The sequence below is a fragment of the Stegastes partitus genome, unplaced genomic scaffold (assembly GCF_000690725.1).
Source record: "Stegastes partitus isolate 25-593 unplaced genomic scaffold, Stegastes_partitus-1.0.2 Scaffold163, whole genome shotgun sequence".
NCBI classification, from domain to species: Eukaryota; Metazoa; Chordata; class Actinopteri; family Pomacentridae; genus Stegastes; species Stegastes partitus.
The window spans coordinates 468,210-481,180 of record NW_007577894.1 but is presented as its reverse complement, the minus strand read 5'-3'; the positions used below and the strand labels follow the sequence as shown (position 1 = coordinate 481,180).

The following is a 12,971-nucleotide window of genomic DNA, read 5'->3' as shown; positions in this document are numbered from 1 at the left end:
TGCAGCGTGCATGCTATATGGACACACTAATTTGTCATAATATTGCGCCTTAAGCTTTGATAGCTTTGCTCGTGTATCAGTTGGAGTCTGCAGTGTGAAGTCACCTGTCAAGGCTGTAACTTCAGCAACACACTGTGACATATGCAACGCATCTTCTGCTGTGCAGAGGATTGTGGGAGACATGGTTGGACATCCTGGTATTTTTGGCAAACTATGTATGGAAACAGGGCTGCAAGGTGGCACAGTTGGTAGCACTGTTGCCTCACAGCAAGAAGGTTGCCGGTTTGCGTCCCGGTGGGGGCACCAGAATCTTTCTGTGTGGAGTTTGCATGTTCTCCCCGTGCAGCGTGGGTTCTCTCCAGCTTCCTCCCACACAGTCCAAAATGTTGAGGTTAATTGGTGATTCTAAATTGTTCGTAGGTGTGAATGTGAGTGTGCTTGGTTGTCTGTCTCTAAGTGTGGCCCTGTGATAAACTGGTGACCTGTTCAGGGTGTCCCCTGCCTTCACCCTGAGTCAGCTGGGATAGACTCCAGCCCCCCTGCGACCCTAGTGAGGATTAAGCGGTGTATAGATAATGGATGGATGGATGTATGGAAACACACTATATCTTTTGAACCATACTCTACAGAGTGGAAGTATGACTACTGGTATGCACATCAAAGCTGCATGAAGTGAAGGTAATATGCTAATGCTGTGCTCACACCTAGTTTGTGCTGCCCTTAAGTGGCCACAAAGGTTAAGCAGATCTGAGTATCTCATTATTTTAAGGTCATCGGCATTTGCTTATTTGGATAACAAAATGATGAATAATTTAAAAGCAACATGGATATGAATCACACTGGTTTGAAAATGATCATAGAAATTTATTTTTCACTTGAAGCACAAATTTAAGAAAAGAAAAAGAATGAAATGCTTCGACCTTTCTACTAAATAACGCTGATTCACATTTCACTGATTCAAATATAGACCCACAACAGATTTTGCAGCAGTACTATAATAAAATGTACATGCATACAAGCAATCCGCATCCTGTTGTTCCAAAGTTATCTTGTAAAACTCAATGTTTGCTTCTGAGTAGTTTTTAAATCTTTGACATCTCAAGGGAGTAAGCAGTCTGCCATATCCAATTACTGTCATTTTTGTTTTTCTATAGGTAAATAAACAAGCGGAGATGAAGGGTATTAACTGGACTCTCTTGCAATTTCCCTTGTAGAGAGCTCAGATGATAGCGAGAGCTGCATTCAAGGTGAAATAAGGACCATTTATCATAAAAAAAAAATTCCACTTACAATATTGTCTCTCGTTTTCCTGTCTGTGATCTGACAGCAAAGTTGCAGCCATACAACATACAATTACCCCACAACACCGTCAGACATGCACTGCATGCATAAGAAGCCTTTCTCCTCTAATCTAAATGATTTTCCTGTCAGTATCTACGGAAGCAGATTCTCATTAAAGCAGGGATGCAGCAAACCTCTTTTAAAATTAGCGTGGCTCTTATAAAAGCTGCCGCTGCCACGATGATTGCTGGTTATTATTTTAAAAAAGCCGGTTTTATGACACGAGTGCCACCCTCCTCGTGGCCCCAGCCTCAGTCCCCTACTTCAGCTGGATGTAGTGCTCCTCTGATGGTCAAGGACACAGAGGTAATGTTTATAGATTCATTCAGAACATACACAAAGCACCTCTAAATGTCATTTGAGTGGAGGATTTCTAAATGAACTGAAATTGTCACAATCTCATTCCAAAGATGAGGGTGGCCTGGGTGGATGGGGGAGGTCGAGGCGTTTTCTTCTAGTTGGCTGGGAGAAAAAAACGGACTAAGAGAAACACAGACAGAAGGTGGTGTGAGGTTGCTAAATGTAAGCAGGAGCGCAAATTAGCAGTGAGTGAAGGGAATGTGTTTCCTATTGATTGCCAAGTCTCATGCTCTGGTGGAGGCGGCCTTTAGAGATTGGTGTCTGATTGGTTTGACAGAAATGATAAGAAACATGACAATTGTGAATGCAAGGCTGTTCTCAGGTGCCACCTAAGGCCAAGGTCTTTTGTTTCCTCCTTCTGGTACAATGACAAAATGTCTTAAACGTACTTCTTTCTGTGTTTTTTCCCTTTATTTATTTAATTTTTTGTGTGTGTTGGAAGACAGAGCTCTCTCTCTCTCTAGCTCTAGCTATGTCCTGAAATAAAGAAATAAACCGTATTTCTGGCATATCTCCCGGCTCTCAGAACAGCCTTTGAGGCACTGGCATGATGGGTTGATGGACTGATTGAAATACTCCCCGCCCAACTCTCACTTTGTCCCTCCATGACCTCACCCCTTTCCATTTCTCCCTTATATCTTCCCTTTTCCTACGACATATGACAGATACGGTGCACCTGCGGGGTAATCAAAGTCTTAAAAAGAAAGTCGAGGCAGTGGAGTGAAGATACTGTCGAGGAGGAAGCCGAGGGGAGTCTCAGAAAGAGATATTTGCTGACTCACTGTTTGAACAGAGGGTAAAGAGAGACTGCGGGGAAAAACATGCAGCACAGCGGGGACATGAGAACATCACTTTAAACCAAACGGCGGACTGGACTTGTTGTAATAAAATTCACCCACTCACTTGAAGAGCTCCTTGGGTGAAATGGCCCTGTTCGTCAGCGGGTCAATGGCGTACACCATCAGGTCTGACTTGGAATAGTCCTCTAGCTCGAAGCCATCGCCATGACGACGTGGACCAATGGACTCTACAATCACCTTGGCACCTGGGATCTGATCCTGGACGTGGCGCTCCAGAATGCTGAAATGAGCACAAAATTGCAACTCATATTTAAGAAGATCTATCCTAAGTAAAAAAGCAAGTGGACTTGTCTTTTTGGCTCTTGAGCCAACAGGCTTCTTCAGTTCTGATAAACATAAGGCTTAAATACTAAAAAGTAGTTAATGTTTTGATTTACATAAGCCAGGTTCATGTTAGTTCAAACCGTTTCTGGCACCTCCATGCCCAAAGCACTATGACAGCCACCAATCTTAAGTACTCCACTCTGGCAGTGATTGCCCCATTGGGCAGCAGTTTGCCTCTCCACACTGGGCTCTTGGCAAAGTAAGGCTCTGATAATCCTTTTCAGGCAGGGAGAAATCCACACCTCAAATTACAGCCAATAAAGGAAAGCCTTGCTGTCTGCCTTCGCCAAGGTGGATAAACAGTTTGAGCACTGAGGTAAAGTGGTCCTGGATCACCACCAGCACTGTGCAGAATCACAGACCTCTCAAATGTCATCACTGCAAAGAGCTTAACATGACTAATGTGTGTGTTTTTCAGCCTAAAAAGCAGTGTCACTTATGTGGGGAGAGACACAGTAAGCTCTTGAAAAACAACTATTAACACCCATTTGCCTTTCAAATTGACTAATTAGGCTAAACACTGTGCCCCAAGAGCTGCAAAAAGATGTTTCATGAATCTCTATCATTAATTAATTTGGACTAGGAAACCAGACATCAGAGGATAGACTTCAGTGTCTCATCCGTGATTTTAATTGATTGATCAATGGTTCCTGAACAACAAAAGACAACATCACGAAGTTCAACCTCATCATATCTTTATCAGTCCACTTCTTGTTGGTCACAAGTGAATCGTACGTGTCACTACCAAAAAAAAAAAAGATTTGCATGCAAATTAAAGTGCCACCTTGAAGCAAGGTTACCTTGTATTAAAGTGGACAAAGCTCTACACAAAGAAAAAGCTATTATTTCGCCAATTCTACCTCAGAAATCAATTAACAAGAAAAATATTAGAGGGCAAAGGACTGTACTGAAAAATAATAGGCTGCGTGGACAAGAGTGGGAGTACAGATGTGGTGTCAGGAATATGATGAGAGAAATATTTACTATTTCATCTTCTTTTTTATCACAGTAGCTTGGTAAACATATGATTCACACAAAAGAATATTGCTGGGATTATACACACACACTGAGACCGGATGATTCTCCTTTAAGAGGGTCATTTGGTTGTGCTTTCACTTTTCATGAAACATGTCTTACCTAATGAGCTCCTCCTTCTTCTCCTCCACTAAAGTGGGTGGGACAGTGGACACAACAACCTGCATGTCCAACGCGTTGACCACAGACACCTGACAAGAGCAAAACAGAGAGAGAGACAGAAAAAATGGAGATAAAAACAGAGATAAAATGTGACCAACAGGGCTGCGCTACTCTGAGATCGGCTGACTCATTCAAATACTTCTTTCGGTGGACCAAATCAGACCGCCATAATTGCCTGCTCGCATCGGTGCAATGCGAAAAACTTAACAGGATCTAATTCTGATGCCACAGTTAAGTGCATAGGCAACAGCCTCGGCGCTCTGAAGCCAAATCTCCCATGTGGCTCCTGTGAAATTAGGTTTCCCCTTGAAAATTAACGAGCACCATGGTTAAGCACTCGCTGCTCTCTCATATCCAGGCAATGTCCCAGACCCTCCTTCTGTCTCGTTAGAGGCTTGTTAGCCAGACATATTTCACTGAAACGAAAAATAAGCCTGCCCACAGTCAGGGAAGATAAGCGTTGAATTGGGGGCAAAGCTAAGCCCAAACACAGCGGGAGTGTGGGGAAATTATTGGGGGGAAAAAGAAAAAAACACAGAGCGCGCGAGAGAGAGACACAGACACATATTTAGACCAACATACAGGCAGGCAGACGCACATAATGTTTACAGAGTTAATACTCACGGCTGAAAGAAAGACTTTAATTGGATCATCAGCTAGTGGCAGAGGCCACATGTTGAGTGTGTTGTATCTACTGTGAATAATTCAATAGACTGGAACCAAAACATTTAGTACTGAGTAAACAAAACAAAGCAAAACAAAACAAAAAAAAAAACCTAAAGATCATCATCTTGGCGAACAAGTAAGTATGAAGGGAAGAGAAGTGGTTTGACAAAAATATAGCAGATTTACTCTGAGACACATCTGAAAGAACAAACTGACGGCATAATCTGGTGATGTCTCAATATCTCACTTTGCACACAGAAGTCTCTGAGTTGTCGTCTGTACATTTACACTGTTGCTTTCTATGTCATGTGTAAATAATGGAGTGGAGAGTAATTTGCAAAATGTACAGACCTATTTTCTGAGATCTATTAACTCTTATGCAAACAAAATGAGAATTGACATCCCAATACACTGTATGTATATTTTTCTTTGGTTCAATTAAAAACATTTGAAACACATACAGAAAGTTTATCATTGCTCTCCATGGCTGCATCTCTTCATATATTGACAGAATTATTAGAAGAAGAACCTTTTGTGTGCACAGCTCTCCTTCATCGAGCCTGACTCTTTGCACAATGTTCTCAATTAGTATGAAGATTTCATTTTCCTTTACATTTTGCAATGCGGGTGTTATTTTAACCTACGTTTACGGATAATAATAAGAACGATCTTTTGAAAAGAACACAGAATGTATGAGTCCAAATTACAATGCAGACTGCAGTTAGAAAATTTCCAATAGGTTGCAATTAACTTGAAGCAGATATCAGTTGAATTTGTTGTGTGATAAGAACAACTCATCCACTGAACACAGAGTTTCTTTCTTTTCATTTGATGATGTCTGTATTGCCTCTCTGAGCTGCTGTTTCAAGGTATACCGCCGCACACCCTTATAGATTTCTCTTTTTGTGGATGCTCCACAGATTCTCAACGGGGTTGATGTCAAAGGATAATTGTTGCCACACCGTGATATTTTCTCCTTTTGTGTGCCTCTGCTAGCGGCGGCTGCTGCTGCTTGGCTTTGGAGGATTCTGCATTGAGTGGTTCTTGGGACTAATGAGACCTAAGAATCTTCAATTGAATACTATGAATTTGTCACCATTATTTTTCTTTTATTTACCTTAATCTCACTAAATAGGTTCGCTCTGAATCACTCACCAATCCTCACACCATACTATGAATTCTCTATGAAAAATATCAGTGGTTTTTATGTCTCTTGCAAAACATTGCACTGCTGTTTTGTTTTCTTCACAAATATATTTCTTCCTCTCAATACCAAATGATAACTTTGACTTTCTTATTGTTCAGTTTCTCTTCAACTAAGATCATCTGACCTGCTAATGAACTCTGTCTGAGATAATACCAGTTTTCTGAAGTACATGTTCAGTATGTACTTCAGAAAGTTTCCAAAAGATCAAATTACCACTAAAAAACTGAACATTATACTGAAATCCTACTTATTCAAACAGACTTCCACTGACTCCACTATCTAAAGTGCAAAGATACAAAGTTAGACACTGTCTAAATTGCAGAGATACATTTATTCAAAGCCAGACACCATCTTAAATGATGTCTTCTGGCTTTGTACCAAACAATTTGCCTGATGAAGGTCTAGTACCAAAATGTTGGGCCAATAAATGTATCCTTGCAAGTCAGACAGTGTCTGGGAGTCTGAATCTTTTGGATGCGCTCGTCCCTCTCCTACGCACCTGCCTCATAAAATAGATGTGCGAAGAGTTCCTTTGGTTTAAATCAGGACAGATAATCCTACTGAAATGTCACTTACACAGTAATTTAGGCTATGAAAACAAATAAGATGTTCAAGCACCTCTTCTGTGATTTAGTATTGTACTTCTATAAAGCAATAATAAGAGAGAAAAAATAAAGGTGGAGATCAGCGCAGCAGGAGGTAGATTTCCTGACTTCCAATCACTGCCTTGTATAGATTTAGCTTCAAAGCACTTGGAGATTACACTTCCTTTCATGCTATCCTCCTTACCTGCTCCTTCAAACACCACACTTCATAATGCAGACTTTCTATAAAAGAATAATGTGACATTTTGAATCTCCGTTCTACAGTCGGAAATATAACCCTCTGTGGAAAGGGTTTTGAAACAAATTAAACAAATGAGCTGTAATGTGTTGATTAGCTTAAGATGTGGTGGTAGGTGGATTATATTACCTTTATGCAAACCAGGTTAGATTGTTCCCACTGTTTCCAGTTAGGAGAGTGGCATTATTGATCTAACTCTATGAGAAAGCCAACACATGTGTTTTCCAAAATGTTAAACTTTTGCTTTAAAAATCCCAAAAGTCAAATCCAAGAGTACTAAACTTGTCACTTGAGTCATTTTCTCAGACTTGACCGACCTCCTCCGGAGTCACAGAAAGACATTAGAGAACAGATGTCACAGGCAGTGCTGCACTCCCCAGTGACAACTAAATTAACTCTAAAATTGGTTGAATGCCCCTTTAATGAGGCTCTCCTGAGTTGCTGAATCGTAGACAGGTGAGATTGGGAACCTGTTATATCCTAACGCATCACTCTCTGCAGAGATACTAAACTGTGGAATCCCCACAACATGCAATCCTTATGCCTCTGATGTGCTTGTTCGAGATTCAAGATTTAAGAGATTGTGTTTGTCACCTGCTCATACAGTGCGTGCAGTGAAATGCAAAGTGACTGTTCCTCATGCTGTGCAATAAGACATTACAAGAAGATTCTCAAAAAAACAATGGAAGAATATAAAAAGTCACGCCATGAATAAAAAAGGAGGTGGTGACATACATGTGTGACGTATGTGGCAAGGACTATATGTGCATGCTGTACAATCAGCCACAACATTAAAACTACATCATACAGATACTGGATCAATGTCCAGGGCTCTTGGTCGAGTTCCTCAAGCCATTCTGAGCAGTTTCGTTGTGTGGTAGGGTGTATTGTCCTGCTGGTTAAGGTTCCAACAGGAACACTACATTGACACAATATGATCAATATCATTCACTTCAAGTGTCAGTGGTTTTAACAGCGTGGCTGATCAGTGCATGTATTTATTGATCTCTACACCCACTATAAAAAGCATCACACCGGACACTCACCACCACTTCGGCACTGCTGCTAAGACCTTTTCCGTAGTCATCCGTGGCAATAACTTCAAAGCTGAAGTATGACCTGCGCATATTTCGAAACATCATGGCCGACTTGATGATACCCGTGTAGGTCTCGATGACGAAGCTGTCCTGGCCCTCGGCTGTGGGTGGGATAATCAGGCGGTATGCCATGGCGCTGTAGTTGCCAGTGTCCCTATCGGTTGCCTGTAAATCACATGAAGCACAAGAAAACAAGGAAAATGTCAGTGCTCCAAATGATGAAAACAAGACGAAATATTTAATCAGACAATGATGTCTTATGAGAAAAAGTAAACTTTGTGCTCAGATATTTTAATACATCCTGAGGCAGCTACTGCTTGAGCTCTCGACCATCATGTAGGCTGTTTGGTTCTGAGCAATTTGCACTTCTGTCCACTTCCCAATCAGAGATGCCAAAGAAAATATTTTGTTTTTGACATTTGCTGTAATATCAGTGAAACTGGGAAAGAACAACAATAGTCTACCTCGTATGACTCACTGCTGATTGACCCCAAAAAGACCTCAATGGTGCATGTTCTTTATCATAAAATTATTCTGCAGCCACATGGCAAATGAGAACAACAATTTTCTCCTCACAGATCATAAGAGCTGTCTGGTTATATAACTGGAGGTTAGCGCAGTTATTTTTTTTCTCTCTTTAGGGCAGCGTTTCCGTTTGTGCATCTATGATTAGTCCCTCTGGTGTTATGTTATTTTATAATGTAGGATTACTGAAGGACGACCACTCCAGTGTTATGTTAAACTACTGGTGACTGGAGTGTGAACCACGGAAAGCTCGGCACATTCTTCCTTAACAATTCATTGATGACTAAAAACAAGAGGTACAAGAGTGGAGCTTTTAAGTGATGTTCTCCTACTGGGAGAGATATTTGCTCAGAATTTTATTCCACGCAGGTGTTCTGTAAAAGTAGCTGACAAGATGGAAAAGAGCTGCTGCTGGAGACCCATAAGTTATCTCCACCTCAAGTGGTTTGTTTCACGCCGTAGCAGCTTTACCCATTGTTACCTGCTGTTTGAACACTAAAGAGATGACAAGGTTTCCATGAATTGCCATAAAGCTTCTTAATAATGACTTCTGAATTGTTTCGTTTCTTTTAATTTATTATAACACATTTTTGGAGCAACTCTCCACATTGAATGAAACATGGAAGACGTACTAGCAAATAGGTTGCTTATTCACACAATATTTATATCAATATTCAATTGGTGTAGTGGGTCTAAATTTCTGGCAAAGGTCAGGACTTTGTTTGCTCTCTTTTACCTCTGTTTTGGATCTCTACACGCTCTTGAGGGCTCTTTAGCTACTAAGCATTCGGTTATTTTTGCACCGGCTCGCTGTTAACTGTGGTGCTAACCTGATAGTCTGCAGTAGGGTTTCCACTAAAAACAGCTGCCTGCTGAGGTCAGAAAGGAGACTATGAAAGTGGTGAGAGTGAGACAAAACAGTGAAGTTGTGGCTGGACAGCTAAACAATGAGCTGGAAATCTGCTATAAAACTGAATAAAGCCAAGAGCAGCAGCAGAGCTCTCTGTGGGTTTATCACATAAGAAAGAAACCTGAAATTAACATCGGAGACATTCTTAGGATAAAAAAAAAAACAACAAAAAAAACAAACACTGACTACATATATTGAAACTGGGAAGAATGTTTCTTTAGTAATTCTTTAATGAAAGCAAGAAAATAACTGGCAAAAACTATTTAACTGTCAAAAACAACAATGAACGTATGAATCATGTCGAACCACTTTTTCTCGTAGATGACAAAATTTTCCCACTGACCTCTGAGGCATAAGTTCTGACTGGCCACTGAGCTCACACGCAGGCATCAATTTTCAGAGTGCCTGTCTGTGGCGAGTGACACTGATAAATAGGAGCAATCTCTTTTTTTTTCCCCTCCAGGTATCGACACAGGAGGGGTTGAGTGTTGGTGGTGGGGAGGCGGGGGGGCAAGGTCCCAATGAACGGACTGCATAAATCAACAAGAGTGAAAGATCCTCACTGGATAAAATCTGACCAAATATATGTTCCGGCATCGTTTATGTAGGGCAAACCGTTACAGGTTTTATGGACCCGGAGGGGAAAAAAAACACTGTCACTAAGTGAGGTTTGTTTGCAAGATGCAGTAAGACAGTGAGGGGGAAATGCATGCATCCCAGTGGTTCAGCCTATATTAAAATCTTTTCAGAACACCAAAGAATAAAGTTGTAAAAGAGCTTTGAAGAGCTTAAGGCATCTCCCACAAAGCCATTCTCTCTGTTTAACACAAAAGCTCAGGCAGTCAGGGGGAGATAATAAAAGTGACATGAACCATGAATCCTTTTACTTGCTAATTAAAACGCAGGTAAGTAAGTTCCACACAAAAGCAGCATGCAATCATGTAATCAGACCTTTCTTCTAAACAGCACACTTTAACACTGTGAATGGAATATCTTCCTCCTAACGTTTCCGCACCACTGACATTACACTTTAGTAGCTAATAAAGCAAACACTGTTTGGAAAGTTGATTTGCTTGCAGAAGAATATCTGCCAGTTACTGCGTCCAACTATTTGTGAATATGCTATGAGACTGTCCTACTTCTGGCTGAGAGTCAAACAGCAGCAGGTCCAAACTGTGAGAATATGTTATTTATTCTTTTCTAGTTGTTAATATCGTAGCATCTTGAGGAAGACAAAGAGGCACTCAGCTTTGTGTGAAGTCAGGTACAAACACTATACATACTCCAAAGACTCCTTGACCTCTGCGAAAACACACAAAGCACTTAAGTCATAATTCTACACTTTGACGTCCTTACTAAGTTAAAGTAGAAACAGAAAAAAAGGATTCTGAATTGGTTAGGTGCTTTAAGCCACTTCACAGTATTGATGATTCAGTGTCACATCTGAGCTTTCACAAAATGCATTTTATAATATTTAAAGGACCTGAACAATTAACACTGTCAATCAGATATTATTTCCAGCTCCTCCGCATCATTTATGATTCCAAAAAGGATGAGCTACTGAGGAAAGATACCATAATTTGCAACCCCGTGTTAAGTTTCAGTTTTTACATAATCACTTTGCTGTTTCCGTTCCTGGAGTTTAACCGTTCTCCACTACTCACTCAGCTCTTTACCCTAAAATTTAATTATGCATGTTATGAGAACTTTCTTTTCTAACTAAGATCATTTCCTGGCATTTGTTACGGCACAAATAGTGCCTGCCTTTGTGCCGTGAGGAGCTGCCCAATGAAGTTTTTATTGATTGCAATGTTGCTCGGCAGTTATCAATATTGTTAGGGGGGAGCACAGCAGTGTGTAGACCTTGCCTTTTTCTTGCTATGAAGATTTCTCTTTTTTGTTCGGGCACCGGCAAAAGAGCTGTGTTGGGTGTGTGTAGGTTTTCTGACTTTCTTTGTGTCCCCAAAGGGAACATGAATAATACAAATCATAGGAACACATATTTCACAAATCGGATTATAGACGGCTACGGAAAAAAAAACCAAGAAAAAACAGGTCATCTTTTTAGTTAGTGATATGATGTTTAATGGCATGTGCCAGATATGTTTTAATGTTTTACTGTTGACCCAGAACCCAGATATAACAACATTAGTATCAGCTGCATCTTATCTATTTTTTGCAGCCAAGCATTGCGTGCACTGGTTCTCGGGGGTTTAATACACAACCTCAAACCTAATGGTACACTGACAGCCACTCATCACAAGTACACAGAAAATGGACACATAGTGTATTGCACAGGATGACAAAGTGAAACCTTCTTGGCAGATCAGGCTGATAATCAGACAGGATGTCTAGCCATGCCTCTGTGAACATATTGGGATTACACCGCTCAGCTCACTCTGATCCCACCTGCTCGTGGACAAGGCAGACAGTGGGGAGAGCGAAACTGACGAAGAGATGCAGCGATAGGGGAGATCAGAGTGTGCTGCACAGAGCACATCGAATGAATTCTTCCTCCTCCCCCCCCCCCCGCCATGGCTGTAGGGTAAGGTGTTGAAGAGGTGGAAGCAGAATCAAGCGTTTCAGTTTCAGCATGTTTCCATGTATATGCTGATCGAAAAACCAACAAAAACATAGAGCAGAGCTGATGTTTTCTTACCACTATCTTGAGCACAGAGCTGAAGATCTTGGTGTCTTCCGTCACGCCGCCGATGTAGAGCTTCCTGGAGAAGACGGGATGGTGGTCGTTCTCGTCCTGCACCTCAATGAACACCTTCGCTGTGTTAGCTGGAAAAAACAAATGGCACCGAAATGTATTCAAGTCCGGCAGAAGACAGTCACTTTAGCCACCAGTATAGATCTAGTGCAGCATAGCATAAAGCCTACCTCCTCTTTACTTTGGTCATGTTGAACAATCGCATTGCATTTAACTGCAGTCTGTGTATTTCAATGTACCTTTTCATGTAACTGATGAGCCAGGTTTGCTGCACTCGCACAAATTTAGAATTGGGACACAAACTTAGAAAGTTTATATCATCAACAGTCAAAAGAAGAAATCAACACGTCTCATTCAATCATCCAAACTGGTGACGATCAACTGTTACATAATTTGGCTTTAAAATTGCTGCGTCAGAATAATTTTTTCATGGTCATCAGCTGCTTTACAACTTCAAAAGACAGCCTGAAATCATTTCTAAAAAAAGTTATTTATCTCTTAAAACATCAGAGTAGGTCAACGAAACTTTTTCAAATAAGATGCCACTGGCTAACCATCGGCAATAAAGTAATGCTTTATTTAAAAGAAGAGTGCTTTGATCAATTTTTAAATAATTTTCTTTTTTTATTTGGAAAATACGCAATCAGATTCACCTAGCCTTTGAAATCTGATGGAAAATAGTTTACGTGGACAGATTCTCGAAACACAATTTTCTTGGTCTCATTTGGCTAAAAGTAAACTGAGTGAGCTTTGGAAAACCTCTCTCCATTTAAGAGTCATTTTCAGCTGCACTGCAATAACTTTTTGAAGTGGATTTGTAATTGCATGCTGAAAAGAGAAACACGTTCTCTTACTCTTAACTCAACCCTTTCTAATGAAACGGCGTGCAAAGCTATTTTGGTGAAGCTGACGACTTTGAGTCAAT

At 40.7% G+C, this 12,971-nt stretch overlaps 1 protein-coding gene across 1 annotated transcript in view; it reads right to left on the bottom strand.

The window, feature by feature from the left end:
* The window catches only part of LOC103355668 (protocadherin-15), a 212,537-nt gene that overhangs the window by 18,032 nt on the left and 181,534 nt on the right, over nucleotides 1–12,971 (bottom strand). The window contains exons 27-30 of the mRNA XM_008279539.1: nucleotides 11,990–12,117; nucleotides 7,845–8,060; nucleotides 4,023–4,111; nucleotides 2,605–2,781 (exon numbers count right to left, since the gene is read on the bottom strand). Coding sequence (XP_008277761.1) covers nucleotides 2,605–2,781; nucleotides 4,023–4,111; nucleotides 7,845–8,060; nucleotides 11,990–12,117 — 610 coding nt within the window. The remainder of the gene's footprint in view (nucleotides 1–2,604; nucleotides 2,782–4,022; nucleotides 4,112–7,844; nucleotides 8,061–11,989; nucleotides 12,118–12,971) is intronic.